Source organism: Lepidochelys olivacea, assembly GCF_965140295.1.
Source record: "Lepidochelys olivacea isolate rLepOli2 genome assembly, chromosome: 14".
NCBI lineage: Eukaryota > Metazoa > Chordata > Testudines > Cheloniidae > Lepidochelys > Lepidochelys olivacea.
The window spans coordinates 14,905,835-14,933,613 of record NC_140424.1 but is presented as its reverse complement, the minus strand read 5'-3'; the positions used below and the strand labels follow the sequence as shown (position 1 = coordinate 14,933,613).

Here is a 27,779-nt window from a genome sequence, read left to right as displayed (position 1 = left end):
CTGTTGACATAGGTCATGCAGTATTTAAATTTGCACTGTGTCGACCTCTGTAGGTCGACCATGTTCATCGCGGTTTGGGGAGGTGGTTTTACTGCGTTGCCGTAACAGGACACTTATGTCGGGGGAGAGAAACTTGAGTGTAGACATGTGCATCAGTAGGTTGATGCAAGGTGGCTTATGCTGACCTAACTTCAGAGATTTAGGCCTGGTTTATATGATGGAGTGGGAGGGTAGCAGCACAAGAAGCCTCTCATTCCCTGAGGTCAAAAGTCCTTCCTTTCCTCCTCCCGTGGCACCTTTAAAATCATTACTGGTTTCTTCCCTGAAGTGTGTTTAGGCCAGTTAGCTGTCATAACTTTCTTTGTTTTAAAGGGAATAATCTAAAATCTTAAGTATCCTTGTTGGACATCCAGTTTCTTTTTTGTGGTTGTGCCATCCCTCCTTCTCCCGCTCCTCCGGCCTCGGTCGAAAATCCAGATCCAAGTGTATTGTTTTCTTGGCTGCAGAGAAATGTGCATGCTTTACAGGTTGGGTCCTCCTGTGTTTGCTTGGAAGCTGTGGGGTTTTTGCTGTTCATAGTGAGGTGGCTGTTACCCCATGTTTTTCTTTTGTATGCACAGAAGCATGTCTGCTTTGCAGTACACACTATTGGTTCTCCAGCAGGAATGGAATCACAGTCCCAGTGATGTGCTTGAAAAAGGAGTGATTTTCTTACAATTTTACATGTATGTGTTCTGCTGCCTGTATAATTATTTTATATAGATTAGATCGATTCCCTACTTCTGAGGCCCTATATACTTTATAGCAAGCTAGACTTAAATTCTGCTGCAAGATCTCAGGGTTTTCCAGCACATTCTTGTAGCAAACTAGAAACTTCTGTCACAGCTTCATTTTAAATTTAAAATGGAAACTTTCTTATGAAATATTTAAAAATGAATACTACAGTAACCATGTTTGTTTTTGATCTTTACAATTTATTTATGCTGTACTCCCACTCACAAATGCCTTTAGCGTATCTGAATCGACAACACAACTGCATCATGGAAGCCATGTGGGGAGGAAAGCTGGAGATTGTGGCAATTGGGGAAGCGTGTGAGGCAGTCTCATCTGTACATAAAGCTGAATTCACACCCCAGCCCTCTGTGCATATGTTTAATTAAGCTCTAGAGAGTAGGATACAGGTAGTCACCAATATCAAACCATTCAAACACTCTACATAGATACCCTAAACCATCAGAAGAATAAATAAATTGACTTGATTTTTATTACCAATATTGAAATTAAATTGTCCTCTTTAGGTTGAGAGTTAAGAATCTCATTGAGATGAAATGAGCAGTTCATATCTCAGAGTTTTGTGTTTCAGGCTTTCTGCAGACTCAGGAAGATAACTGCTTCATCACCGTATGCTCAGTTTGTGTTTTCAAGCTTTTCTTTGAAGTCATAAGGGCTAAAAACATTTCTTATGCCAAAGATTTAGATTCTGGAGCACAGTTCTGTAGGTAGATTTTTGCAGTAAGTTCTTTAGCTGCAAAATACATAGAGGCCTGGCTTCTGACTAGCATCCTTAATTGTGCCCTTTCTTGGTCTTAGTCCTTGACTTTGCTGACATTTTCCAACACTTAAGAATTCTTCCTGGAGTGTGTTTTGGAACTTAAGAATTGGGCGGTAAAGAATTACATTAGAGTCTGTATTCCTCATGCTGGGTCTTGTTCTGTTAGCAGAATGTTGCCAGTGAAAATGGCTGAATGTGCTAAGTAAAATGAAGCACATGCTGTGTAGCTCTTATGATACCCTCTAGCGATGGCTTGAGATGTGTGGAAGAATGGACTGTATGTGAACTTTCATTGAACTTCAAACTGTTACTGTGTCCCCAGCATAATCCTGTAAATAAGTGTGACTAACTGGCTTGCTGCTTTGTAGCTCCACCCATCTGTTAAAGCCCTGGCACAAGAATATAGCAACATGCCATCTGAGTCCTTTAAAAATATTTCCCCATTGGAACACTTCTTTATTCCCTTTGTTGCTCCCTCATGCAGTGTAACTTGGCAGAAAAGCCACTGATACTAATTTAGGTAGTGTACAGTTAACTTTCTAACTTCTTTCTGGTTGTAGCCACTTATACATTTCATAGAATATGCATCCCATGCCCCATCTATTTCTGTTTTAGGCAACTCCTATGAACAGTTACCTTACAGAACGGAAAGAAAACAAGAAGCTCTGATCTGATACATATAACTGAGGTTCCTCACTGGCACATGTACTTTCAATATGTCTTAAATGGATTACACACAAGCACACACTGGAAAGCTGAGTTCTTATGTCACACTGAGAAGGAGCTGTGTTAGTAATATGCATGAACTTGTCCTACTTCAGGAGGACTCTGGCTACCGAAAGGAAAAGTGTTTCATGAATTTCATTCCTGAGCTCTGTCCACACTACAACTTGTAATTCTCTTTGTAATCAGTAACTAACTAGTCTGGAGGAGAGAAGACTGAGGTGGGATATAACTGTCTTCAATTACGTAAAAGATTGTTCTAAAGAAGAGCGTGATAAATTGTTCTCTTTAACCTCGAAGCCTGTTAATTCTTGTCCTGTCCTCAAATTGCAGCAAGGAAGATTTAGGTTAGACATTAGGAAAAACTTCCTAACTGTAAGGGTAGTTAAATAGTGGAACAAATTACCTAAGGAAGTTGTGGAATCTCCATCATTTTGGAGTTTTTTTTAAGAACAGATCAGACAAACACCTGTCAGGGATGGTCTAGATGATAATACTTCGTCCTGCCTTAGCACAGGGGACTATGCTAGATAGCCTAACAAATCATAGAATATCAGGGTTGGAAGGAACCTCAGGAGGTCATTTAATCCAATCTTCTGCTAAAAAGCAGGACCAATCCCCAACTAAATCATCCCTGCCAGTGCTTTGTCAAGCCTAACCTTAAAAATATCTAAGGAAGGAGATTCCACCACCTCCCTAGGTAACACATTCCAGTGTTTCACCACCCTCCTAGTGAAAAAGTTTTTTCCTAATATCCAACCTAAACCTCCCCCACTGCAACTTGAGACCATTACTCCTTGTCCTGTCATCAGTTACCACTGAGAACAGTCTAGATCCATCCTCTTTGGAACCCCCTTTCAGGTAGTTGAAAGCAGCTATCAAATCCCCCCTCATTCTTCTCTTCCGCAGACTAAACAATCCCAGTTCCCTCAGCCTCTCCTCATAAGTCATGTGTTCCAGTCCCCTAATCATTTTTGTTGCCCTCCGCTGGATGTTTTCCAATTTTTCCACATCCTTCTTGTAGTGTGGGGCCCAAAACTGGACACAGTACTCCAGATGAGGCCTCACCAATGTTGAATAGAGGGGAACGATCACGTCCCTCGATCTGCTGGCAATGCTCCTACGTATACATCCCAAAATGCCATTGGTCGTCTTGGCAACAAGGGCACACTGTTGACTCATATCCAGCTTCTCGTCCACTGTCACCCCTACGTCCTTTTCTGCAGAACTACTGCCGAGCCATTCGGTTCCTAGTCTGTAGCAGTGCATTGGATTTTTCCATCCTAAGTGCAGGACTCTGCACTTATCCTTGTTGAACCTCATCAGATTTCTTTTGGCCCAATCCTCTAATTTGTCTAGGTCCATCTGTATCCTATCCCTACCCTACAGCGTATCTACCTCTCCTCCCAGGTCCCTTCCAGTCCTACATTTCTATGATTCTGTGGCTGGCTCTAAATGTGGGTTTGTTCATGCATGGCATCATTAAGACTCTGTTGGAAATAATAACAGCAAGCAATGGGTTGCCTTTGCCAGATGCCTAACTTGGTATATGGCTATCTTCCTCCAGTCAGTTTAGCAAAGTATGTGGACGGGATCTTCTGACCAAGACTCTGAAACTGCTTTGACCAGTCCTTTATTCCTTCCAGCAGTCCTTGTGGTAAAACATCCCAAAGTGCATTACCTCATGAGCTGTACTTACTGCTCTGCATGTCTTCCCCCTACTGAGGGAGTGGGGGATAACTGCCTGAACAGTGATCCTCAGACTGAGGCTCAGGTGCCTCAAGTGGCTCTTTGCAACACATGATATTAAAATGTGGTGTGATTTTAATTAACCAATTAGAGTCTTTAACCATTCAGGATGTTTGTACTATGTTCTTAACCATTAACTGTTAAGAATACTAAATTAGAATACTCGGTCAGTCATTCTGCTCTGAGAATAATATGCATAAAATAGTAAATGAAATAATGAATTCACCCTATGGTGGTTTGGGTAATGTTGATTGCTAATGTGGCTCCTGAACCACTGAGGTGAGAGCATCACTGGCCTAGAATGCAGATGCAAACATGTTGAGGCTGTGGAGCAGGTATGGACATGTAAATATGGTTATGATGGCAGAAAAGCTGCTGTATGGTTACAAACCAAATTGTGTTACTTGTGGTTATGCTGCAATCAGTTACAAAATCATGGTTATGGCTATAGTGTGAACAGGCTCATTGTCAGCTAAGATAGTCTTGTGACATACTGTGCAGTTGCTGTCTAAAAGCATATCTATGTAAATCGCTAATTTGTTTAAATGGTGGTGAAAGCAATGTTCATTTACCAGTCCATTCAGAAAGATTACATCTTGTGGGGTTCTTTAAATTTTTCACCATCCCTCTGTAGAACTAGTTTAAAATGCTGATAAAATGTAGAGTGAACTACAAAGGTCACATGCATCACAAGCTGTGATTGAAAGTGGGCTATAGCTCTCTTGCTGACCTACATAATACTTGGTTTTTCGTAGAAGCAGCTATGGCTTGTTAACTCATTCTTTAAAACTTTTTCCAGTAGCGTAATTCAACCATTGGTCCCATTTGTTTTAAGCCCATAAGCAGTGAATGAGCTTAAGTGCTTATTTACCGCTGATTTCTCTGAACAATTTTGTTTAGTCTTATGCCATCCTAGTGATTATAGCTAGAGCTTTAATATCTTGCTTTTCTTTACCTCTCCTTCCTCTATTATAGCGTGCTCTATAACTGACTCTTAGCCAGATATATTCCATTGTGGGAGTTGTCTGTTGGCCACCTTCATTGATCACTCGGCTGACTCTTTATCCTGAGGTCATTCTATATGAGATTTTTGCTGAAAAAAAAACTTTCAGCCTTTTCCACATGGAAAAGATACGTTGGTTGCATATCACGTTCTCTTTATTTCCTGCCTTGAGCAAAGACCCTGAAAATGGCTCGTTCATGCAAGAAAACCAATTGATACCTGCTGTATCTGACTGTCTTAAATCATTGCTGGCCACCAATACAAATTCACTAGTGATCACCAGTAATTTAGTACTGCATGTCTACTTTTGTAGTGAAAATTGATAAGCAGATAATTTCTAATTTTGCAAAGTGAGGTCATGTCTGTCTTTCTCCTATTGGTTGCTTCCAATTAAAGCATCAGGAAGAGGTCTGGTAGAGCTGCAGTAGAATACAATCTCTACCTGTGCCCCTGCCATTCTCCAATATTTGAAATTTCCAGTTCTGCTGCAACTCAACTAATAAGAAATGTACAGTGTGGTGCTGTTGATACCTGCTTCCACCAGCCTATTGGAAGTGGTCAGAATAGGCAAGGATCTAGCAAAATGTTGATTTACTCTGAAGTAAACCTTGAAAAGCTGCCTATTCTAGGAAATTGGCTTCCTGTTATCTCTGATTTCATGCTTTCCATCTGTCTTGAAATGAAGAGATTAGGACTTATCCTAGCTATGTGTGTGAGGCAGAATCAGATAATCTCATTATGCTGATCTCATTACATTTAGTCTTCTGGATTTGAAAATTCCCTCTATTTAACCCTTTCTTCAACAGCAACAAAAATGGTGTAAAATGGTAATTATGGGGCATGGTGTGCTGTTTGCTCCTGGAGCAAGCAGTTACTTCCCCTCTTCAATTTCCAAACAAACTCCTATTTTGAGGTGAAAAACCTATTCAAGTTCTAGTTATCCAGCAGGCCATGTAAGGGTGATTCATAGTTTACTCATTTGAGTTCTAAAAGATTGTCACCCAAAATGGTGCAGCAAACAGCTAAGGGATGTTAAAGGGATAGATTAACATTTCAACATACTAACATTTTTCTATAATGTTAATTTCTGGGTTCAGAATATTTATATCAAATATGACCCCTTCTGAAAATCAGATCCTTGTGGGACAAAGTTAAATTTAGATCTAAAATAAGTGATGTAGAGATTTACAGTTTGGAGAGATGCCAGTACTAGTTCATGGTAGACCAGAAATTTCAGATTAGTTTTTTGGGTAGAATGGTTACTTAATTTACCAACCCTCATCCAAATCTTTGAAGAAAATTCTGAGGCCCTGCAGACTTCACAGTGGAGCAGCCTGTGGTCTTGTTTCAATGTGACCGTGATCCACTGACTTGTCAATTCCTTACCTGTTTCATGCTGGTACTTAAGGTACATAGGTACACGTTCTATGCTTTGGAAAAATTGGCTGAAGTTTGAGCAAGCAGTCCCTATTTTTCCATTCCTGGTGCAGAAATGCATTGACATTACTGGGGGGTTTGCTTTAGCTGACTGCAGAAGGTTAAATTATGGTGCTTGTATTTGTGACCGAAAAAAGGATTAGTGTATGCCTTGGACTAGCATGTCGTACTGTAAACACTCCCTAGTGCAAACTTTGTCAGGTGGACTCAGGTTTACAAGAGGCCTTTGTCTCTAACCTGTGAAGGAAGCGCTGTTCTTCCTGGACGATCCCAGACATAGGTTATGAAATAAACTCTTTCACTTGATTGGGCCTGTGTACGTAAGGAAGGTAATATGATAAAATGAGGATTAGCTGACAGCTGCTACACTTGGTAGTTGTGGGTAGAAGTAAGAGTCTGGTTCCTTGATGGCTTTAAAAGTGCATTTTGCTGTAACTTATATTGGAACACATGCATGGGGCATTTGAGATTATATTGTACCATAATGCTAGACTTCCAGATCAATGAATCTTGGGCGTGTCTTTTGAGAGAACAGTGCCTTTGTCTTTTTCCTGGTACCTTATTGCAGTATGAGGGCAGCCAACACAAGGCAAGTAATCTGAAATATTAAATACTGTTAAATTTTAGGACAACCCCCACAACCTTGTGGCATTTAACACACAGGCTTGGTGGGAGGGAGGAGAACAAGGTTTTTTTTCCTTCCTTTTACCGCTCCTTTTTTTCCTGGTTCTCTCCTCACTTCTCATAGGCCATGCCCATGGTAGTGAAGACAAGACAATATTTTATGGTCTTGCCTAGGTTGATCCCACATCATTATCTCCCTGGAACATATTGGTCGTGAGATTCTTTAATTAGGATTTGTTGCCATTCATCAACACAGCTGAGCAGTCTGCCCTCACTACAATCCTATTGCTGCTGGCCTAGGGAGCAAGAGAGTACGAATGTAATTGGGTTTTTCCCACAGCAGAACAGGGTTCTCCTGTAGTCACTGGGACAGCCCATTAGTTTAATTACTTAATTATTTTTCTCACTGTTTAGAATAATCCCTTAGAAACACAAAACTGGTGTTTGTTTCCTTACCAAAAAATATTGCCTCAATTGTGCATTCACGCTAGGTGGTGATGGTGGTTTTGCTTGTGAGAGCTATGTGGCAGTCAGTGTTGTTTTAATATATACTTTTTTAGATAAGTGAAGTATTTGTTTAATGAGTAGTGGGAAATTGCAAAGACTAAAGAATTGCATGATCTGGTCTAGTCCAGTGATAGCATGTCTCTTCCATTTTGGGGGTTCCTGGAGGGTGGGGGTGAAATGGGATGGAGCGAAGGGGAGTTTGCAGGAGACACTTCTCCAATAATTTTTTTTTTTTTTTGGTCTGCAAGCAGTTATAACTGATGGCTGAGACTAACAAATTCAGGGGGTTTGTTGTCTTTGGTGTTATCACAGTTCAAGGCAGCTACACCAATATTGCTCCCTTCACGGTCCACAAGGGCACCTACTTTTAGGCTCTTGGCTCCTCAGCTGTCACCTCTCTTGGATGGAGACCCATGTGAGTGTCTCACCTTACTGGGGTTTTTCCAGGCTGCAAAGTTCCCTGCGTGCACTGTGATATCCCCAACACACCAGATGGCCTAAAAGGCTCATGTCTGAACTTTTGCTTACTCTTTGAAAGTGATGAACAACATAATTCCCAGCAATTATGACTTACCACACAGGTCTTTCTAAGCAACCACATTTATTAAGGTGAAATGAAAGCATTAGATAAAACATACTAAAAAAAAAATTAAGGTTACCCCTATCTCCAGCAGGGGGCTTCTGGCAGGTGTCAGTCTTTTCAACCCTTCCCTAAGGGTTGGGGGCCCCCCGCTCTTGGCCAAAGATTCTGTCTGTTTGCTGGATCAGAAACGAGGCCCTGATTTTAGGACTGTTAGATAAATAATCTGACTTTAAACTTTTTTTTGTCTGTTGGTTTCTGGAGAATCCAGTTTGAACTAGTGTATGCAAGCCTCTCCAAGTGGCTCTCTGGAAGTGTTACAACCTGAGTGAATTTGTCTGATCACTCCCAACTCTTATTAGTTCTGGAGGGCTGTGGTCACCCTCCCCCATGAAATTACATACAATCCCTGGCCCACAATGGTGCATAGACTTAATACAGTAAGCTCTCCCAAAGACATTTCAGGTCATTACCGTATCTGTGACAGGTGTCACTAAAAATCAATGGGTCAAAATCATGCCTCTCAAAAAGAGAAAATAATCTAAACAAGCTTGATGAACCCATGTTGTAGTCGATACAAAACTGCAGAAGAGTTTTTAATGGGTGTCTTGCCTTGCTTCCAGAGGTAGGAGATGATCTGCAATCAGTCTGGATAGGGAGCTGCCCCTGCAGATGATGGATTTAGTAATCCATCAAATTCTAGTAAAAGGAGGTTTGGAGGTTCGTTTTACAAGAAGCAGGAGGCAAGTAATGACTGATTTGTAGAACTGCTTGTTTTTAAAGCAGTCAGGACAAATTTTGCAGCCAGAAGAGCCACGTCATTTATTCAGACGTATATTTTGCATAAAAGAGAGGCAGTGAGATTTTTTTCTGCAGTATGTTAATTGTGGTTTAAAGCCTACTTCTCGTTACTCAGGATCTCTGCTGCCAGTGCATTAGGTCAGGTTAATAAAGATCTGTCCTCTTCCCAGTGCTCATCTGTGTCCTGTTCCTCTCCATTAGTTTTCCTGTTAATCTTGCGGCTGAATGCCCAAGCTATTCCAGTGGTCCCAAAGGGTGCAGATATAGTTGCTACTGCACTTCTTGACAGCAATAGTGAATCATGGGTTCTCTGTCCAAAGTGTTAATTCTTGATTTAGGAACTTCTTACATCCTTGTTCAGTGCATGGATATCACTCAGCAGGGATCTCAAGTAAAATCCCCTTTAGATTATTTAAGAAAAAGAAGAGATTGCTATTTGCCATCCTCGCCTCAATCAAAAACTGAGATGTCAGCCAGTTTTTACTTCGCTTAATTGGAAGTGGGGATTTTAGAGAGATTCTGAAGTTCAGGGGATATAGCTGAAATTGTGATAACTGTGTTCATGGAGTGCTAAAGCTGTAAATCCTGTTTTGGTGATTACAAAAAATGGCAATCTTCCAATTCATTGGTCAGAATTTTTGGAGTTCTCTGCTGGGGTAATTTGATTAGTGACAACACTTGGGACAGCTGTCTCTAGATAATGAAATGTGGGCTTTTTCTTACTTTCATATGTAATCATGCATACAGTGTGTTCTAGGGACTGACGAAAAAATACACGTCAACGTATAACATTCAAAAAGATCTAGTGTATGTAAATGTTACCTGAAAGGATATGGCAGTCATCATTATATGGCTATATCAAAACCCTCTTCTCTGATTGACTGGAGTCTCACTATTCATGCACTTGTATTAATAAAGTCTAGTTTTTACCATGTCAACATATAGCCCTAGTTTTCTCCATTTGTGTGGGTCTGTAATGCATGATCAAGTAGATTGGCCTTATTTACTGTGCCTGCCAATGAGGAGGTGATTAGAGAAACAAGCCTGCCTAAGGACTTGAGGGCAGGCATGTCACTTGGATTATGAAGCAAAAAAAAAAAAAAAGGCTTTATCAGTCTACCATCCATTATTATAATAAACTCAGTGGCCCTGAACTCTGCAGCTGTCTTATGTGTGAGGCCAGTGTTTTCAGCATTCATGCTGTAGAGACCTTCAGTGTCTGTCTCCAGGATCAGGATTAAGGCTTAGCTCAGCCTGGCTGGCTGACCTGAGAAATATCTTTTATTCCTATCTCAGCAATTAGAGGTCATGATTTTCAGAAACGTGACAGAACTGAATTGAACATCTGTCTATATAGAGAGTTTGAAAAATTGCCTTGACATTTATTCACCCAAGGACTAAGCCTGTCAGCCCAGAGGAATGTGGGAGCCCTGATTAATCAGTTCCATCCCCTCCAAAGAGTAAAAAACAATTCTCTATTCTTCCCCTCCTCATTCACCAGTAAATTAATTTGGGGCTCCCACTACCTCTTTGCATGGCTCTGTCACTGTTGCCACCCTCCTAGACATTCAGGAAACCATATGCGTCCTAGCTTTCTTTCATGTACTCTATTCTCTTGAAGAAGCAGCAGCAACTAGGATCTACTGCTTCCCTGCTCCTTCCCTCACAAATTATTGCTACCTCATCCACCATATTCCCTCTTTTCTGTTAGAGGAACAGCAACACTTGGACCATTCTGCTGCTTCCCTTTCCCCTCAGAGCAGCTAGAGATTTCTCTGCCCCATTCAGCTCACCGCCTGGGCAAAATCTGTGCTGTTCCGGGAAAGCAGAACTATTAAGTTGATTGCATAAATGGGTATTTTTGGAGCCTTAGATAAGGGTCCCTTGTATTTTAAGGGCTGCAGAATCGTGCTTCAAGCTCTCTGCTTTTTTTTAAGTTAACGTGAAAAATGTGAACTGAGTTTGAACTGATGGGTGCATTGAAGTCTTCCTGAATCTGCAGATCACATGGAACAAATGCTTAGCATGTCAGTATTTTAACCATGAATGGAAGGTTTCGTCTGTTTTGTCAAAGTGTTCAACCATCAAAAGGAAGGACCTCTATAGCCTGTTGTATAGGTGTTGCCGTTGCTGAATTCTGTAACTACAGTCACCTTCTCACTGTAATCACTGTAGCTGACACAGCTGCCAGAGTTATGGCGAAGTCCAGGGCTTGGTCACCAGATGATTCTCCATCACAAATTTGTTGATCTCCTCTCTAGAAACGTTGGGCAACTGCTCTGTGAATTTTGCCACAGAACCCCACTGTTGAAAGTTATATTTTGAGAGCAATGCCTGTTGATTTGTGATCCTCATTTGTAAGGAGGAGGTCAAATAAATATTCCTGCCCATGAGATCCAACCTCTTTATCCTTGGGCGTGGATTTGTTCCTCCCATGACATCTTTTATTGGTCACTGTCATGGCAAGCAAGTTAGGAGCAGGATGCATTGCATATATAAGCACTCAAATCCCTCAGTAGGGATGTAGTAATGCGGTAATGCTTGTCCTTGCGCTTTGCCACAGGTGTTTCACAGAGTTCTGGCTATTTCCAATAAATGCCTCATTGATCAGGAGAGCTACTCTCCCTGGGGACAAGGACTGGAGAATGGCCACTAATTTGTGTGTTTTCCTGTATACCTTCAGTCTGGATAGAAGGTTGGCGTCAGCCCTAGGTAAAAAGTTCTTCATGTGCCCAGAAATCCCCTACCACTGGAGAGAGAGCATCTGGTCCCATGGCATTGTCTGGTGGCAAGGAGGACGAAGGACACTGAGTCACTGGATACTCTTTGTGCAACACTGTACAATGGCCTCAGGCTGTACCTGCGCTGAGGTGGCATCCTTCATCTGACTATGCAGCATGGGTGGCTGGTTAGGTGATCTTATCTAGAGTGGGTTGAAGATCAGGAGCTAAAGGAATGAGGAGGGCCCTGTGGATTCCAAGGCCACTGTGGATGTGAGTAATGCATCAATGGTCAGGCCACGAGCCCCTATGCCTACTGTGTGATCAGTGCTGATCCTGGAATCTGTCAGTATAGCCAGGGGACGATCTAAGAGGCAAAGGGCACAAGTGCTAGCCCTATGGGTGCTGCCCCGTGAATTTCTCTGGCTTTGGCACACTGGGTGCGCGCACACCTGAGTAGAATACACGTGCATCCACATTTTTAAACAACAGTTACGAAACAGGTAAGTAACAGTCTTTTTTCCCTGGAGAGTGAAGTGCGTAAGGGCTAATGATTAGTTTAGGTAAATCCATTTGAAATGTACTTTTTGTTTCAATCCTGTATCAGGTAGCTTGGGTCCATCACACCTTTGGAATAAGAAGGAAATGTATCTCCGCCCCTATATCCTTTATGCTTTTCAGTCTTGGAAGAGGACTTTTGGGAGTGTTACGTTAGAAGTTTGGGGCACCAAGGGTGAGATTTTGAAGAAGTGGTTTGCTTTGGAGGATAACATCCTGTTCCTCTTCACTAAAATGGAAGCCAAGTTTCATTTGTCCTCTAATCGCAAGACTACTTCTGTGCATAAAATAGTGTGGTTTAGTGACCTGAGTGTGTGTCCAGTAGTTGGGAACTCCAAATTCTAATCCTGGCTGTTCCACTTGCTGTGTGACTTTGGGCAAATCATTAACCTTTGTTTCTTCCTCCATTTTGTAAGATGGAGAGATTTACCACGGAGATGTTGAGGAACATTGTTTGTAAAATACTACAAATGCTAAATCCTAGGGTCATAAAAGAGGAGCTACAGTAAGGTGGTAAATCAGTGAAATCCTCCCAGTTTTTTTCAGGGCAAAATGAGGACTGGACTCCCCGGATTATAAATCTAGTATCACAACCCTGCTGTGACTAGTGAACCATGTTTTTTTTTTTTTTTCTTCCACAGGATATCTGTTTTTTAGCTTTCCTAATTCAGACCTGCTTCATTTGTAGTGTGGTGTAATAAGAGGGCAAGCTCTGAGTTTGAATTGTCACAACAGTTAGTATGTACTGATCATGTCCCTGTCCTCCACTATTTTTTTCAGCTGTCCTATTTCTGACATGTCATTTAGTAATGGTGCTTGCGACAGATTAGTTTTGCTGAATGGAAATTGCAAAATTGAGAAGATCCCACATTCTTGCAAAATGCCACAGGACCACTGTTAGGCTTCTGCAAAGTCTCTTCCATGAACTTAAAAGGAACTGTAAAACACACTCACTGGAATGTGTTTGATGGCCCCTTTTTTATTTTCTGGCAATGACGTTCAACCTCCATCCCTCAGAAGTTCTGCCAAGAGCTTTTACAAAGGCCTTGCAATTTCATTAAAGGCTGCTCTGAGAAGTTATGGTCAGAGTTGTGTTTGTCTAAATGTTCTAAAAATGTACAACAGCAAACGTGTATTTCGTGCTCAATAGCTGTGCTCCTAAACTTAAACAGGCAGCTTGAGCAGACTGGGAGGGACAGCAGCTTTTCAGACTATGATGTAAGTGGCAGATCTGGGAATAGAACCAGGAGGACTGACTTTACCCTGACTGCTAGATAACACTACTTCTCATTTTGACACGTGTTGTTGGATTGAATCAGAAGTGACTGTAGATTTTATTAAATGTTTGGTTAAGTGAATCTCATCTAAGTGAATAGAATTGATTGGTACATCACAGTCAGACCAAGTCTAAATTATGAAGTTTTGTTAGCATAGCTGTGTCTGTTCGGGGTATGAAAAAATTTGAATTTGATTTTTTTTTTTAAATAATTTCTGTGACTAATATGAGTTTGTTTTTAAGCATTTTTTTTTTTAGATTTTCACTTAAATTTCAGTTAAGTAAAATTATGGGTTTTAAGCATTTTTAATTTTTTAATCACTATTAATTTTCACAATTTCAGGAAATTATGGGGGAAAGTCAGACTGTTTAATTATAGGAAATGTTGAGATTCAAAAAGTTAAAGCTTTGTAAACTGTTAAAACACAAATTGTCAACCTCACTTACCAATATACAAAGTAAATATCCTTTTAAATCAGCAAATCGTATCTGGTTTTGCTATTCATTTGATAGTCCACTGTAACAAGCCTATTTCAAAAGTCTAAATCACTGGATTTTGAGGCTAGTAAATTCTCAGGCAGCATTTTTCTTTCTTTGCCTTTCTGTAAATTTTTATGAATGGAAATATTTTTTCATCTGTTTGTGTGTACACAGTGAAATCGATATTTACTGACATTTATTGATAAAAATCTAATCCTTCCAAGCCTTACTATAGCCGACATAGCTATGCCAGCAAAACCCCCAGTGCAGACACAGCTGTGCCAACGGAGTGCTGCTGTTGGGATACCTAATGCTGTATTGCCAGAGCCTGCGTAGTGTAGACTAACCCTCAGTCTAGTCCTCTTGAGCCTTGGTCTAGGATAGACCTGTACTGTGTTCAGACTTAGTGAAGCCTGTCCATGCTCTTCAGTGAGTAAGTAGGAACTAGGGAAGAGGTATCTACAGGTTCTAAGAACTTGTATTTGTGGTTCTTTTTAATTGCTTCATTGATAGTTTCTCTTTAGGGGGCCTGCTTAAACAGTGGTGATTTATCTGTCAACTTAATGAAACTTCAGCATAGGGAAACGTGTTAGATAAATTTCAGAGTAACAGCCGTGTTAGTCTGTCTTCGCAAAAAGAAAAGGAGGACTTGTGGCACCTTAGAGACTAACCAATTTATTTGAGCGTGAGCTTTGGATGCATACCGTGGAAACTGCAGAAGACATTATATACACACAGAGACCATGAAGCAATACCTCCTCCCACCCCACTGTCCTGCTGGTAATAGCTTATCTAAAGTGATCATCAAGTTGGGCCATTTCCATCCATTCTTCCATTTCCATTTCTTGATGATCACTTTAGATAAGCTATTACCAGCAGGACAGTGGGGTGGGAGGAGGTATTGTTTCATATTCTCTGTGTGTATATAATGTCTTCTGCAGTTTCCACGGTATGCATCCGATGAAGTGAGCTGTAGCTCACGAAAGCTCACGGTCAAATAAATTGGTTAGTCTCTAAGGTGCCACAAGTACTCCTTTTCTTTTTGTGTTAGATAAATGGCTATCTAAGCAGGACCTGAGTAAATTAATCCACTCTGCATAACAACAAACTGGGGAAGTGCTGTGTTCTTCAATTAAATGTGGATTGGGTTTGAGATTAAGGAAGATCTTCTGTTTCCGTAATAGCATCCTGAGCGATGTAGTTGGTTATAAAAGGCAGCTGGTTCTGGGCTTCAGTCAGAGTAAACTAGTTTGTGATCTCTTGGAGGAAAACACTGTTCCCCTTTCTCTTTTTAAGAAATTGTTCTTGAGAGCATAGCTATGGGATTTAATACATATAAGAGCCAAGCTATCGAGTTAGATCTACGATAAAGCTCTTTTTATACCACATATCGGATTGTAATGAAAGTGCAGTGTGTTTACTGCACCCTGGAACTACTGAACAGTCATTGCTCCTTTGGTCCTAAAATCATAGGAACTAAAATGGCGAGTTTTTATGCTTGGTAACATTATCTGGGGTGCCTGTCTTGAAGCTCATTTTTGGATTTCCTCAGTATGTTAATGCATTTGCATCTGATGAAGTGAGCTGTAGCTCACGAAAGCTCATGCTCAAATAAATTGGTTAGTCTCTAAGGTGCCACAAGTCCTCCTTTTCTTTTTGCGAATACAGACTAACTCGGCTGTTACTCTGAAACCTGTCAGTATGTTAATGGTACTTCTGGGAGTCGTTCAGGTGGAAGGAGGCCCAACCAGAGAAATGTATTGGCTACAACTACTTCGAACTCCATAAAGCTATTCTTATTATGGCCTATTAGTAGTTCGACATTTTAACTTATATTGCTAGCACTCACTCTGACTACATGTACACTAGCCTTTCCATACAATTTCTTATCAGTGGTTCAGCTCCACCTACACTAGTCACAGTGAGAGGAGTAGTATAAATGAAACTATTGCAATCTCTCACATTTCTATCACTGTGCCTACCCTTTACAGGGAGTCTAGACAACACAACAGTAAAAACGTTGGCACTTGATCTAGGCTTACCTATGTCAATGGTAGCAACAGTGGGAAACTTTAGTGAAAAGTTAGTGTAGATGAGGCCTGTGGCTAAACTGGTAGTGTTACTCAGTATGTCTTTTGTACTGCTATACAACTTGATTTAGTATAGTGGCTTTTATGGTGGTGTTTGCTTTACAAAGCTAAATACAGATAGAAAAAAGCCAAAGAGAACAATCAAGAGGTGTAGGCTGGGGAGAAAGAGAATCATCTATCTTTTTAGATGAGTTCAGAAAATAGTCCAGATGGTTGGAACTACAGAGAAGTGCGGGCTCTCACCAGCTGTCAGTGAAGGTTTGGAAGGCTGGTGCTAGGGAGGGGCATAGTAGGAAAGTTTGGGAGGTTAGCTTGGGCAAATTCATGTAGGATTTTAAAAACAAAGGCAGTTTTGAACTGGACCTTGAGCACTGATTGCCTGACATGTTCCTGACTGTGATTCTTCCACTCTTACTGCATTTCTTATACTACCTAATGTTTAGGCACCATGCTGTAGGTTTCCTGTCCACCATAATTCTTACTCTGTTTCTGTCCAGAGTTTTGCAATTTAAATGATGCTGTAACGGGGTCCCTGCAGGGCCCTCCTGGCTCCTGCTCCTGCAGGGCTGAGAAAGTCGCACAGGGACCTTTTGGTGCAGTGCTCACCTGGTGCTTTTATTTACAGGCTGTGCTCCCACCATGTTTCCACCATACACAGTCCCCTGCTTACAATCCACTGGCAGGCAAGAGGGGGCAAGCTATCTGTCTCTGCTTCCCCTCACTGCCTTTCTTCTAGTGCATCTTCCCTCTTTCCAGCTCCTCTCCCTGGCTTCCTCCCACTGGGGCTCTTATCCAGCCCCAGCCTGATGAGGCAGCAGCTGTTCTAGCTTCCCCAGTCAGGGCTAGGTGATCTACCCAGCTCCAAGTTACCTCCCATAATTGGAGCTGGAGTGACAGAGGGGTTGGCTAAGCAGTTTTCTGCTTAGCACGCTGTCACAGATAGAATGGTACTTGCAACTTGTCTCTAACTTGCGTGTTAGAAAGGGTATCCATTACAAAACTGTCTTTCCCTCTCGTTTCTTTGATGTTTTGGGATATTATTTTAGCATATCTGTAAGCATTCCTGCAGCATGATACTGTAGTGACAGGTATGAATTGGTGTGACCCACACGGGGAGAGCCTTTGTCCTTTTTAGGCAGTGTGAAGAAAGAATCATGGGTCCTGGCACGGCTGGTTTCTGTAACATACAGAACAGTGGAAGTCTATGGTAACTTTCAGCTTTGTTTTATATTTCACTGCTGACCAATATAATGCCCTCCTTCAGAGACGGAGAGAAACAGCTAGTTACCCTCTGAGGAGAGAGGAAAATGTCCAGGGATAACACAGTATAATCAAAAAAAGTACTTCAGAATGTTCACGACAAAACCAGTTCTCCTTGGCTCTAGTTGTGTTTAAACTTCCTGGCTCTTGCTGCAGTGAATGGTGTCAATATGAGAACCCAACAATGTGTATGCCATGTTGAAGTAGTAAGTCAAGACTTTGGCCAAACCTTCCAATAGAAAGAAGCATTGAAGTACGGGGCTACCCTTGCCCACTTTTCAGATTGGTTGTTATGTGAGCCCCTCTTGTTAGCTACTTTTGCATGGGCCTGATTTTTTATTTTATTTTATTATTTTTTTTTTTAAGGGATGAGGATGGGGAAAGTATTTATACGGAGGTATGGGCTACAGGAAATCTGGGGTGGAAAATGACAAACCTTTGAACCTTTTTCATATCAGTTGACATGAGTTGTTGAGATGTTAAGCTATGCTACTTGATTGTTGACTACGGCTTTATACGAAATGTATTTACACTCATTATCTGATGGCTGTTTCAAGCCTTCATTTTATGGTCTGCATTTTTCACAGCCTCTGCATTTGTCTGGATGTTGCTCTGCTAACAATAACAGATACTAAATTGGTTAGTCTCTAAGGTACTACAAGTACTCCTTTTCTTTTTCCGGATACAGACTAACACGGCTGCTACTCTGAAACCTATAGTTCTTCTTGTTACACAACTGTGTCCAAGAAGCTCAGTGCATCAGCTCCTGGTCTGTAAAATGGAGATATTGCCCTATCTTTCCCCCTCATACATGCACACAGGGGGTGTGGTGAGGATAAATTGTTTGAGATGCAAAGAAAAGCCAAAAAATGTGAAATTTAGAAAGTTGGGTATTCCTGAACCAGCCTTCTCTTCTCAGGTGTTTAACTGTATTCTTTAATGTCTAATATTTGACCTGGTGTAGTTAGAATTAAATGCAGTGAAATTATGACATGGTGGGCATAAACCAAGAGAAGGGGAACTTGCTTTGTGGTTTATAGCCTGATTTGTCTTGCTCGTATAGGAGTGCTGGCTATTTTGATGTACAGGTTATCCTTGGCTATAAGGTACTGTTTCCTTAACACACCCTTCTGCGCTATGTCCTCTTACTGCTATTCCTAAAAAAACCTGCCTCCGTGAGCGGAGTAGTTCCCAGCACTGGTGCACTGTCTCACTGCCACTTTACAGCGCTGAAACTTGTCAGTGCTCAGGGGTATGTTTTTTCACACCCCTGAGTGAGAAAGTTGCAGCGTTGTTAAATGGCAGTGTAGACAAGGCCGTAGTATTCTGTGGTGCTAAATTACACAATTGCTTTCTTCTTTGGAATTAAACACAGTGGACCAGATTCAACCCTGTTGTAATCTGATTCAGTTTACATTGAAGTCATTGGTAATTGTGCTTGCTTGCATTTGGGCTAATTTGGTCCAGTTTTTTTGGAATAGGGGCCATCCCTTTTTAATCCCATCATCCTTCTTTGTGGGTTTGGTTTTGTTTTTAAAGCCCCTTTATCAAGTCAGTCTCCTGAGGAGGGTTGGACCTGACTGTCTTTGGAGCCTCTTAGTGCTTTTCGATGTCAGCCAGGAGTCAGCTGACAATCCGCTCCTAGCCACTGTTCCACATAAGGATGTAGTTTGCGTAAAACATTCTGTGCCTTGCTGGGATTGTTTGTAACAATTGCTTGCTTTTCTGAGTTTGAGAGAATTCTCATTCTCTAGTTGTGGAGCTCTGTGGGCTTGGATGCCTGAGACTTGAGGGAAGAGTTCTCAATATGCTGCATTGTTTTCATTGTAATTAAGCCAACCCATCATTGTAAATGCAGGAAACCACATCAGCAGCTGATTATCAAGGATATATTTAAGAGCTGTTCAGTTGCTTTTTCTGTCTTAATTTGCACAAAGAGGACACGAGGAGGTAAGAGGGGTACATCGGGGGTAAGGCTGCAAGAGTCTTGTATTTTGTGGAACTCCAGTGCAGCAGTCTGGGGACACCATGGCGATTAGAAAGAAATTTTAAAATGAGGTTAATTGAATATGAAAATGAATGCTATAATCAATAAATGTTCCCTGAACTATGTTAAATTTTATCCTCTCTCTAAACTAATGTTCAGTATGCTGCAGAAGGTTGTATTGAAAATTCATAACACTGTAATAGAAGTTGATAGGGGAAGCTAAGGGTTTTAGAAGTTGGGCAAGGGACTGCCCCGGGATTTCCAGCACCTAAGAGGCTCTAACTGGATAGAAATTCTAGCTATCAATAGTTAATGATGAGACTGGAATTTTCATGAGGTAACAAAGTTCATTATGATCTACGCAGTTCGTAACGTTCAGAATTGTTTCAGGCTGTCTGCAGATTCAGGAAGTGATTGTATTCAGTTAATGTTTGGAAGATTTTCTTCTCAGGCATTTAACTTTTTTTAAGGAAGTCTAGATACTAAAGTAAAAAGCTACAGCTAGGGAGGATTTTGAGTAAGTTTCTACACTTATGGAATTGTGGAGTACATAGGGCTGTCTTTTTATAGACCAAAAATACAATATACTGCAAGACGGTGCATTATGAAGTTCAAGTTGCAGCTGCTGTCTTTTTCCATGGAGTCCCTGTCACTTTGCAAAGCTACCTCTAAGAGAGGCACTGCCACAAAAGTGAGTCATGGAGTCAACATACAGTTCTCAAGCTCTACATAAAGCAGAAAACATTCGGTACATAAACAGCTTTGTCCTGAGCCTACTGATCAACCTTGATGCAGCCAACGTTATTTTAACAGTAGTTAATTTAATAGAATGGGCTGGCAATTTGTGGTATCTTTTTTTCACATTTATGGCACCTAACTACGAAAACATTCTCAACATACTTCCCCTCCACCACTTTGTATATCAGTACAAGCCACCCCAATATGGCTAAAAGTGCAGTTGTACTCTAATAGTCACATTTGTGGGCATCCCCACCCTCAACCAGCATATTTGAATGTGGGTGTCAGTTTGGGAATTAATATGGTTCCAATTTTTACAGTTGCTAGAGATTTGGTTGTAGTTCTCCCATTCACAGTTTCTGCAGGCATCTCAAAACATATAGCTTATGTTTTGAAACTGTCAGGAAGAGGCTAATGTTCAATTTGACAGAAACACTGTGATGGGTCCGCGTGGTGCAACCTGGAACTCTGGGACCACTGAACCGTTTATCTTCCCAACCTGGGCTCCCTCTCACACTGTGATGCTGTGACAAGCTGCAGACCCCTCCAGGTCCTGCACTCACACAACCAATTACAGGCAGGGACACCTTTTTGCCAGCCATTCATGAACCAGCAATAGAGAGACCCCAGCCAACTCCCCATAGCTCCCCAGCATAGGACCCCAGAGCTATACCATCTTGCCCTACTTAAAAGCCTGACCCGTGTAAGTTTATTACCCAGTCCGCTCCTCCCTCAATGTGGAGAAGACATGCAGGTTTTTGTTAACTGATCTAAGATTTTTTTTTTCATGCACTTAACTCAAACCACACTGTTTTTAGGTGAAATATAAAACAGATTTATTAACTACAAAAAGATTTTAAGTGATTAATAATAAATGTACAGATCAAAGTAGATTACCTAAGAAATAAAACAAAATTGCAATCTAAGGTCTATAAACTAGACAGGATTTGAATCAAGCAGTGTCTCACCCTGATGGTAAGTCCACCAATCTTCCATATACAGGCTGGAATTCCTCCTTTGCCACCTGGGACCACCTTGCCAGATCAGTCTTTGTTCTTGAGGTGTTTCCAGGTGTTGAGTTGTGGGGGGAATGAGGCCAAGTGATGTCACTTCCCCCTTTTTATAGCTTCTGCCCTGTGGAGGGAACTTCATTGTCCCGAACAAAGCCCCCAGCACAGTTAGTGGAAAAGTACAGGCACAAGATGAAAAGGAGTACTTGTGGCATGCTCAAATAAATTGGTTAGTCTCTAAGGTGCCACAAGTACTCCTTTTCTTTTTGCGAATACAGACTAATACGGCTGTTACTCTGAAGCCAGGCACAAGATGGAGTCCAGTGTCAGATGAGCTAGTCACATGCCCATGCATGCTTCAATGAGTCATACCAGGGGCCATTACCCATATTCTGGCTAGAATATCCACAGGAAAGTCCATCAGGTGGGGTTTCAGAGTAACAGCTGTGTTAGTCTGTATTTGCAAAAAGAAAAGGAGTACTTGTGGCACCTTAGAGACTAACCAATTTATTTGAGCATGAGCTTTCGTGAGCTACAGCTCACTATGATAATCAAGTTGGGCCATTTCCAGCACAAATCCAGGTTTTCTCTCCCCCCGCACCCCCCCCCAAACCCACTCTCCTGTTGGTTATAGCTTATCTAAAGTGATCACTCTACTTACAATATGTATGATAATCAAGGTGGGGATAAGCTTCTTCCATAGCCCATTGTGTTCATTGATGGGCCATCAACTTGAATAGTCCATTCACAATGTGCTGGCTAGACTGGATATATACCTTGTGTGGGAGTTACAACAGGAGCAAACACATTTGAAATGCAGGTATATAGTCAATATTCATAACATCAGATAAAAAAATGATACATGCATACAAATAGGATAATCATATTCAGCAAACCATAACTTTTCCCTTGACCCCTCACATGACTTATTTTGTACAAGATTTGTTGTGATTACATAACAGTGGTGAATATGGGGTGCCAAGGTGTTGCTTTGGGGTACAAAGTATCACAGGTTCCTTTCTGCAATTTCTTAAATTATTGGAAATATTCACGGGGTGTAGGACTGGGAATATCTTGAATATTTTCCTCAAGCTGTTGCAGGAAAAACTTCATCAAAGCTGCCTTGCTGAGCAGCCTTTCAGCAATGAATTGTCTTGGTTTCCATGGGCACAGATGGGCTTTTGCTGATAAGTGATCTATTATGGAACTAGGAAACTGACAGGTAGTATTTGAGCCACTATTACTGTAACACAGGGCTGACTACAGACTGAGACCATCATGTGGCAGTATTTGTATTTAAATATGATGGCTAGAAATATCCCTCCTCCTCCTTCCTCTCATGCACAAATGCTCCAGTGTAAAAGGAACACAGTTTTTAATTTCTCATTTGACATCAATAGCAGATTTGGGATTTGGCTGCAAAAGAGACTCAAGTTCATGTTTAACCAGAGAGCAAGAATGCTCAATGCATTTCAGTGAGGATTACAGGGCTTCCACATTTCTGTAGGCTCCCCAAACCACCTTCATCTAGAACAGCAAAGCTTACAAAATTTGGTTTAACACTTTCATTTGGAGGATTTAGCTTTTTCTGTATGCCCTTCAGATTATTAGTTTGTACAATTGGTTGAGGTTGGGAAGCACTGTTACTGTACTTTACAGCATTCTGGTGAAACAGTCTGAAAAATTTGTGGCAGCTTTAGTGAAATTTAAAAAAATTAAGATTTCTTTTTTTTAAATATATGGGATATAAAAATAATGCTTGGGATTATGGGATATGTAGGTTTGTCAGATTTTTCTCTGAAAATTTTCAGCAGCAAAATAGGTAACTGACGCTTTGTTACCATTTGGTTTCAAAGTTCACCCCCTTGAGATTGGGCCTGTCCTTACTCCTCAGAGCTGTTGTTTCAGGCTGTCTGCAGTCTCAGGAGAGACAACGCTGCTTTAGTTTACTCAGTTCACATTTTTATTGTTGTGTTCACTTCCATGAATATTAAAAGTGTGGAGTTTTTTTAGATAAAAGCTGAAATTTTGCAGCATGCTTCTGCAGTAAGGGGTACAGTCCATGGCTGCAGAATTGTGGGATAAATTGGGCCTACTAAAAGAGCTGTTATCCGTTGAACTAATTATGTGGCTTCTGGCTCTTTTTGACAGTTCCACTGCCGCCATTTTAAAAATATTCCTTTATGTAACTCCTGCTTGGGTTTTTTTTGTTTTTGTTTTTTTTAAATTGCATCTCATGGCCTTTGGAGTCATATAATTGCATCGAGGATCGACAGCTCTCCCATCCTTCAGAAGCCAAAGACCAGTGTCCTTTGATTGCTATCACTAATGCATCCCTCAGCAATGACCCCATCCTGGCATTTGGCTCTGGGCCAAATGTTAATGAGTACTCACAGGCATATAGAATTTGGATCTCCATATCTAAGCATATCTCTAGAGCCAAGATCAAGCTCATTTAAATCATGTATGTTTGAGTATTAGAATTTCAAATAATTTTAATGCATCCTTACAGTTTTGGAAGTATTTCTTAATACTGAGCTATGATAAGTCTTCACTTTTATTGTAGAGGAGGGAAGAGGAGTCAGTTATGTTCCCTCAGTTACACACTATAAAACTTCAAAAAAAAATCCAGCATAAGGGGATCTTAATGCAAGAACTTCTCAAAGGTGTGATCTGTGTCATAGATTCTATGGTTAAAAAAAAAAAAAAAAAAGGCACATTCCCACAAAGTAAATATTCACTCATGGCATTCAGCATGTGCAGAACACTATTGAATACACCAATATAATTAAATGCAAACATGCTGCAAGTCAGCCTGCTGATGACTGCCAAGATATATAGCAACTGGAGGCTAACAAACACTAAAACAATACTTGCAAAACAAAGGAGTAGCTGCACAAAAGCTAGTCCAAAGAAAGATCCTTTAAAATTAAATTGTTTGAATTCACTTTCGTGTTTTCTTATTCTTGAGTCTGCGTCATAGAAGGGACAACCCTTTCTGTGATACTCTTGGAGAGGGTGGACATTCCATGACTGCTCAATGCCTATCTAATGAGTAGTTTGGTCTATGTTGTTGTGTTGGCAGTAAGGAAGAAATGGCCATTAGATGATCATCCATTATTATTAGAGAGCTGTTACTCATTTGCTAAAATCAGTCATAGTTATTCAGATTTTACTGTTGTCTGTTTTACTAGGGCCCAGTTTAATCCAGAGTGGAGTTTCCTTCTTATCCAGATCTAGCTATTGGAGTTGCATAGGTTATGATATTAAAATGCCACACAGTCATCAGCTACAAGAGCCTTGGTGAGGCACGTGGTAATAGCTTTGCTTTGTGTAATTCTGCTTCCCCCTTTTCCTCCCATCCCCCCCCGCCCCCCCCCCAAAAAAAGAGAAGAAAAAGTGATTAGGTGGCCAAAACATCTGAAGTGGAAATAATTGCTAGTGAAAACAGGTTTTTCCTGAGAGGATTTCTCCATTATAGAGATGGCTGTAAATCAACACAGATGTAACTTGTGAACTGTGTAACTGCTTTGTGGGTGCACCAGTATACCTTATTTTTCATACATTTCACACATTTAGAGCCTAATAGTAGCATGTCCTGTTCCTTCTTTTGTCTTTCCTCAGCTTCATCTACCAAGGCAGCCTGCTGGTCCATGATGCTTTTGTTACAAAGGGCCAAAGCCATCTCTGCATTTTTAATCTTCTAGATTGACAGCTTTTTGTTGTTTCATCCAGGATGAGTAAATATCTCTAGAGAGGTGATTTGGGAGGGAATAAAAAAGCATAAGGATGTTGGCCAAAAAGCATACCTTTACGACAAAAGTGTAAAATTATACACACACACACACACACACACACGGACATTATAGTCTTTTTTAGTAATCTTGTGCCATCTGATTTCCAAAACCAAGTAAAAATTATGTTGGTGCTGGTAAATGTGCTGTCAAATACTAATGCAGTTGGACTTTTGTCCTGTGGAGATTTCTTACCCTGTGGGAAAAAGCAACTTTCAGCCTAAGTGCCTAGGTTTTACTCCTTCCTGCCTTATCCATTAAATCCCTTTGAAATAAATTAAACAAGAAACAATGGGGATCCAAAGTATTTGGGAGTAAAGGCACTTAAAACACACAGTGTCCCTGGTGCTCTCTACTGTCCTTCATTAATACAGCTTCATCCCTTATGACTTTCTGGTCTTGTACTCATTTTAAAGTGTCGTCCTAGTAAGAAAAGTGCATATTAAAAATTGGAACCTTCGTGTTCCTACATTTGTTTGATAAGTGCCAGAGTTCCATTGACTCACTTTATTGATGTACAGCTTGTCTACACTAGGGAACTTTACCAAAAAAATTCACCACTGCTGCTCCCTGTTCATCGGGGTTTCATTAATGGTAAAAACACCTGAAGGTGCCAGTTTTGTTTACAGTTGGGCTCCCAACAGTGCTACCATTAGGGAATTTTCAAAAAAATTCTCTAATATAAGCACTATTTAAAACCCTGTTGATCCAGTACAACCACAGGGGAGAGAGACTATCATCAGAATTGCCAAGTAAATTCTGAATGAATAACTATTACTGGTGATAAAAGACAGAATACAACTTGTTTCTCAGATCTCCGGTTGAATTTGCAGTGGTGGCAATTAACCAAATACTCTCTGGATTTATAAACTGAACTTGATCTAGAGAAGTTGCTGAGGGTAAATATAGAACCTACAGACTATGGCTCTGGCTACACTAGAGAGCATACAGTGGTGCAGCTGCACCGATGCAACTGAGCCTCTGTAAGCTGTCTAGTGTAGCCGCTCTAAGACGATGAGAGAGAGAGCTCTCTCGTTGACTTAATCCACCCTCACCGATTAGTGGCAGCTGTGTCTGTGAGAGAAACTCTCCTGTTGACATAACACTGTCCACTCTGGCGCTTAAATCGGCATAAGTTATGTCACAGAGAGGTGGTTAATTCACACCCCGAGCGACATAACTTATGTTTACTTAAGCTGTAGTGTAGCCATAGCCTATGACTTTCCTACTAAACCACCCAACTTCAACATTGAAGTTTCAGATGATTTCAAGTGACTTTTTTTTCCTTCACCCTGCCTGCTATAGCTTTCAAAGTGCATGGGGTGCATTGGAACAGAATAGCAGATGTCTATCATAAGAGCACCCTGGTTTCCTAAGCACATTTCTGTCTGTCCTGCTATATACTAAAATATGGTAAATGGTTTCTTTGTTTTTGTTTCCTGTAGGTTTTGAATGAAGAATGTGATCAGAACTGGTACAAGGCAGAACTCAATGGGAAGGATGGCTTCATTCCCAAGAACTACATAGAAATGAAACCACATCCGTAAGTGGAGCATCACTGATCCCCTTCCCTCACTCTGCCTTGTTTTCATTTGCCCTTGAAGTAATAGGGAGGGCTGCTGAGCACATTGTAATGAGTGCAGGACCTTAGTCACTGGCACAATCCTATGGACTTTGAAAGATATAAAGAGGTTACTACTGGCAACTGCATCCAGAAATCAGCCCTATTGTGATGAATCTTAATTGCACAGCTCCTATAGTTTGTAGTAGTGGGACTTTCTCCTGCATACCTCTTGAGGAGCAAGGGGAAAAAGTGTCCTGGTGGAACCTAACTAAATAAATTGGCTGGAAATTTCACGATGTTGTCAAATCTGGCAGCCAGAAGAGCTTCAAAGTCTTAGTGTAGCTCCTTATGTAATTTTCTATATTTTTTTGGTAAAAATAGGAGACTATTTAAAACCCAATTGTATATTAAGAGACTGTCAAAGTTGTATGGTTAAGTGCTGCAAAAATCAGAAATGCCATGTGTTTCACCTTAACTCTGACCTTTGTGTTTGATACTTTTGCAACATAGATTTTAACAGAGTAAGAGTGAAAATTGCTGGCATGTCACCTAAATAAAGCTACTTTTGTAGGTAAACCTTTATGATGTGAAATGTCCATGCTAAATGTACCAGTGTAGTTACTTGGCTCCCACTTCCAGGGAAGCCTGCCTTGAGTAGCCTCTCAACACACGTCCTTCCTCAAATACTGAAGAATAAGCACATAGGAACAATACTGTTCCATGACTCTGGCTGGCCTCTTGATCATTTCTTTTCAGACACTTTTGCATCTTCTCTTGTTCTCGGGTTATACTGAAATTCTAGCTAGTTGAAGTGCTTGACAAGAAAGCAGTAGCTCTGTGCAGTGCAATTCTGTTGAGCAAAGAATCTTCTGGGCAGTCCAATAAAAGCTGTCACCGGGGTTGCTAAACACTGTGTTGGTGTTGCTTTTGTCAATAGTTGGCTTCAGTATTTAAATAATAAAGAAGAAATTGCAGTTAAATATTGAACAGAAATTATTTCTGTGGGGCCTGCCTTCCAAACAGAAGGATGAAGATTCTCCCAGTAAGTGCGCTAAGAATGTGGTGAGGAATATCGCAGAAGTGGTAGATCATCTAGGTAGGAAACATGGCAAGAGGTCAGTTAAGACCTGTGAAGGGTCTCTATAACCATTTAAAGCCTTGTCTACGCTGGGGGAATTCTGTAGAAATAGGTAAAATATCAAGTTCACCAGGCATACAGACTAGTTTCTTGCTTGTGCAAGCAGCAATTTGGCAGTTCTTCTGGCCTCACTCTTTGCAATCATATAGCTTGGCTGCATTTCCTCCATACATAAAAGTCACAATGTT

General features: G+C 40.9%; 1 protein-coding gene across 3 annotated transcripts in view; it reads left to right on the top strand.

Annotated features, from left to right (window-relative positions):
* The window catches only part of GRB2 (growth factor receptor bound protein 2), an 81,259-nt gene that overhangs the window by 40,111 nt on the left and 13,369 nt on the right, over positions 1 to 27,779 (top strand). For all 3 annotated transcript variants that reach the window (XM_084648605.1, XM_084648604.1, XM_084648603.1), the window contains exon 3: positions 26,335 to 26,432. In XM_084648605.1, coding sequence (XP_084504731.1) covers positions 26,335 to 26,432 — 98 coding nt within the window. The remainder of the gene's footprint in view (positions 1 to 26,334; positions 26,433 to 27,779) is intronic.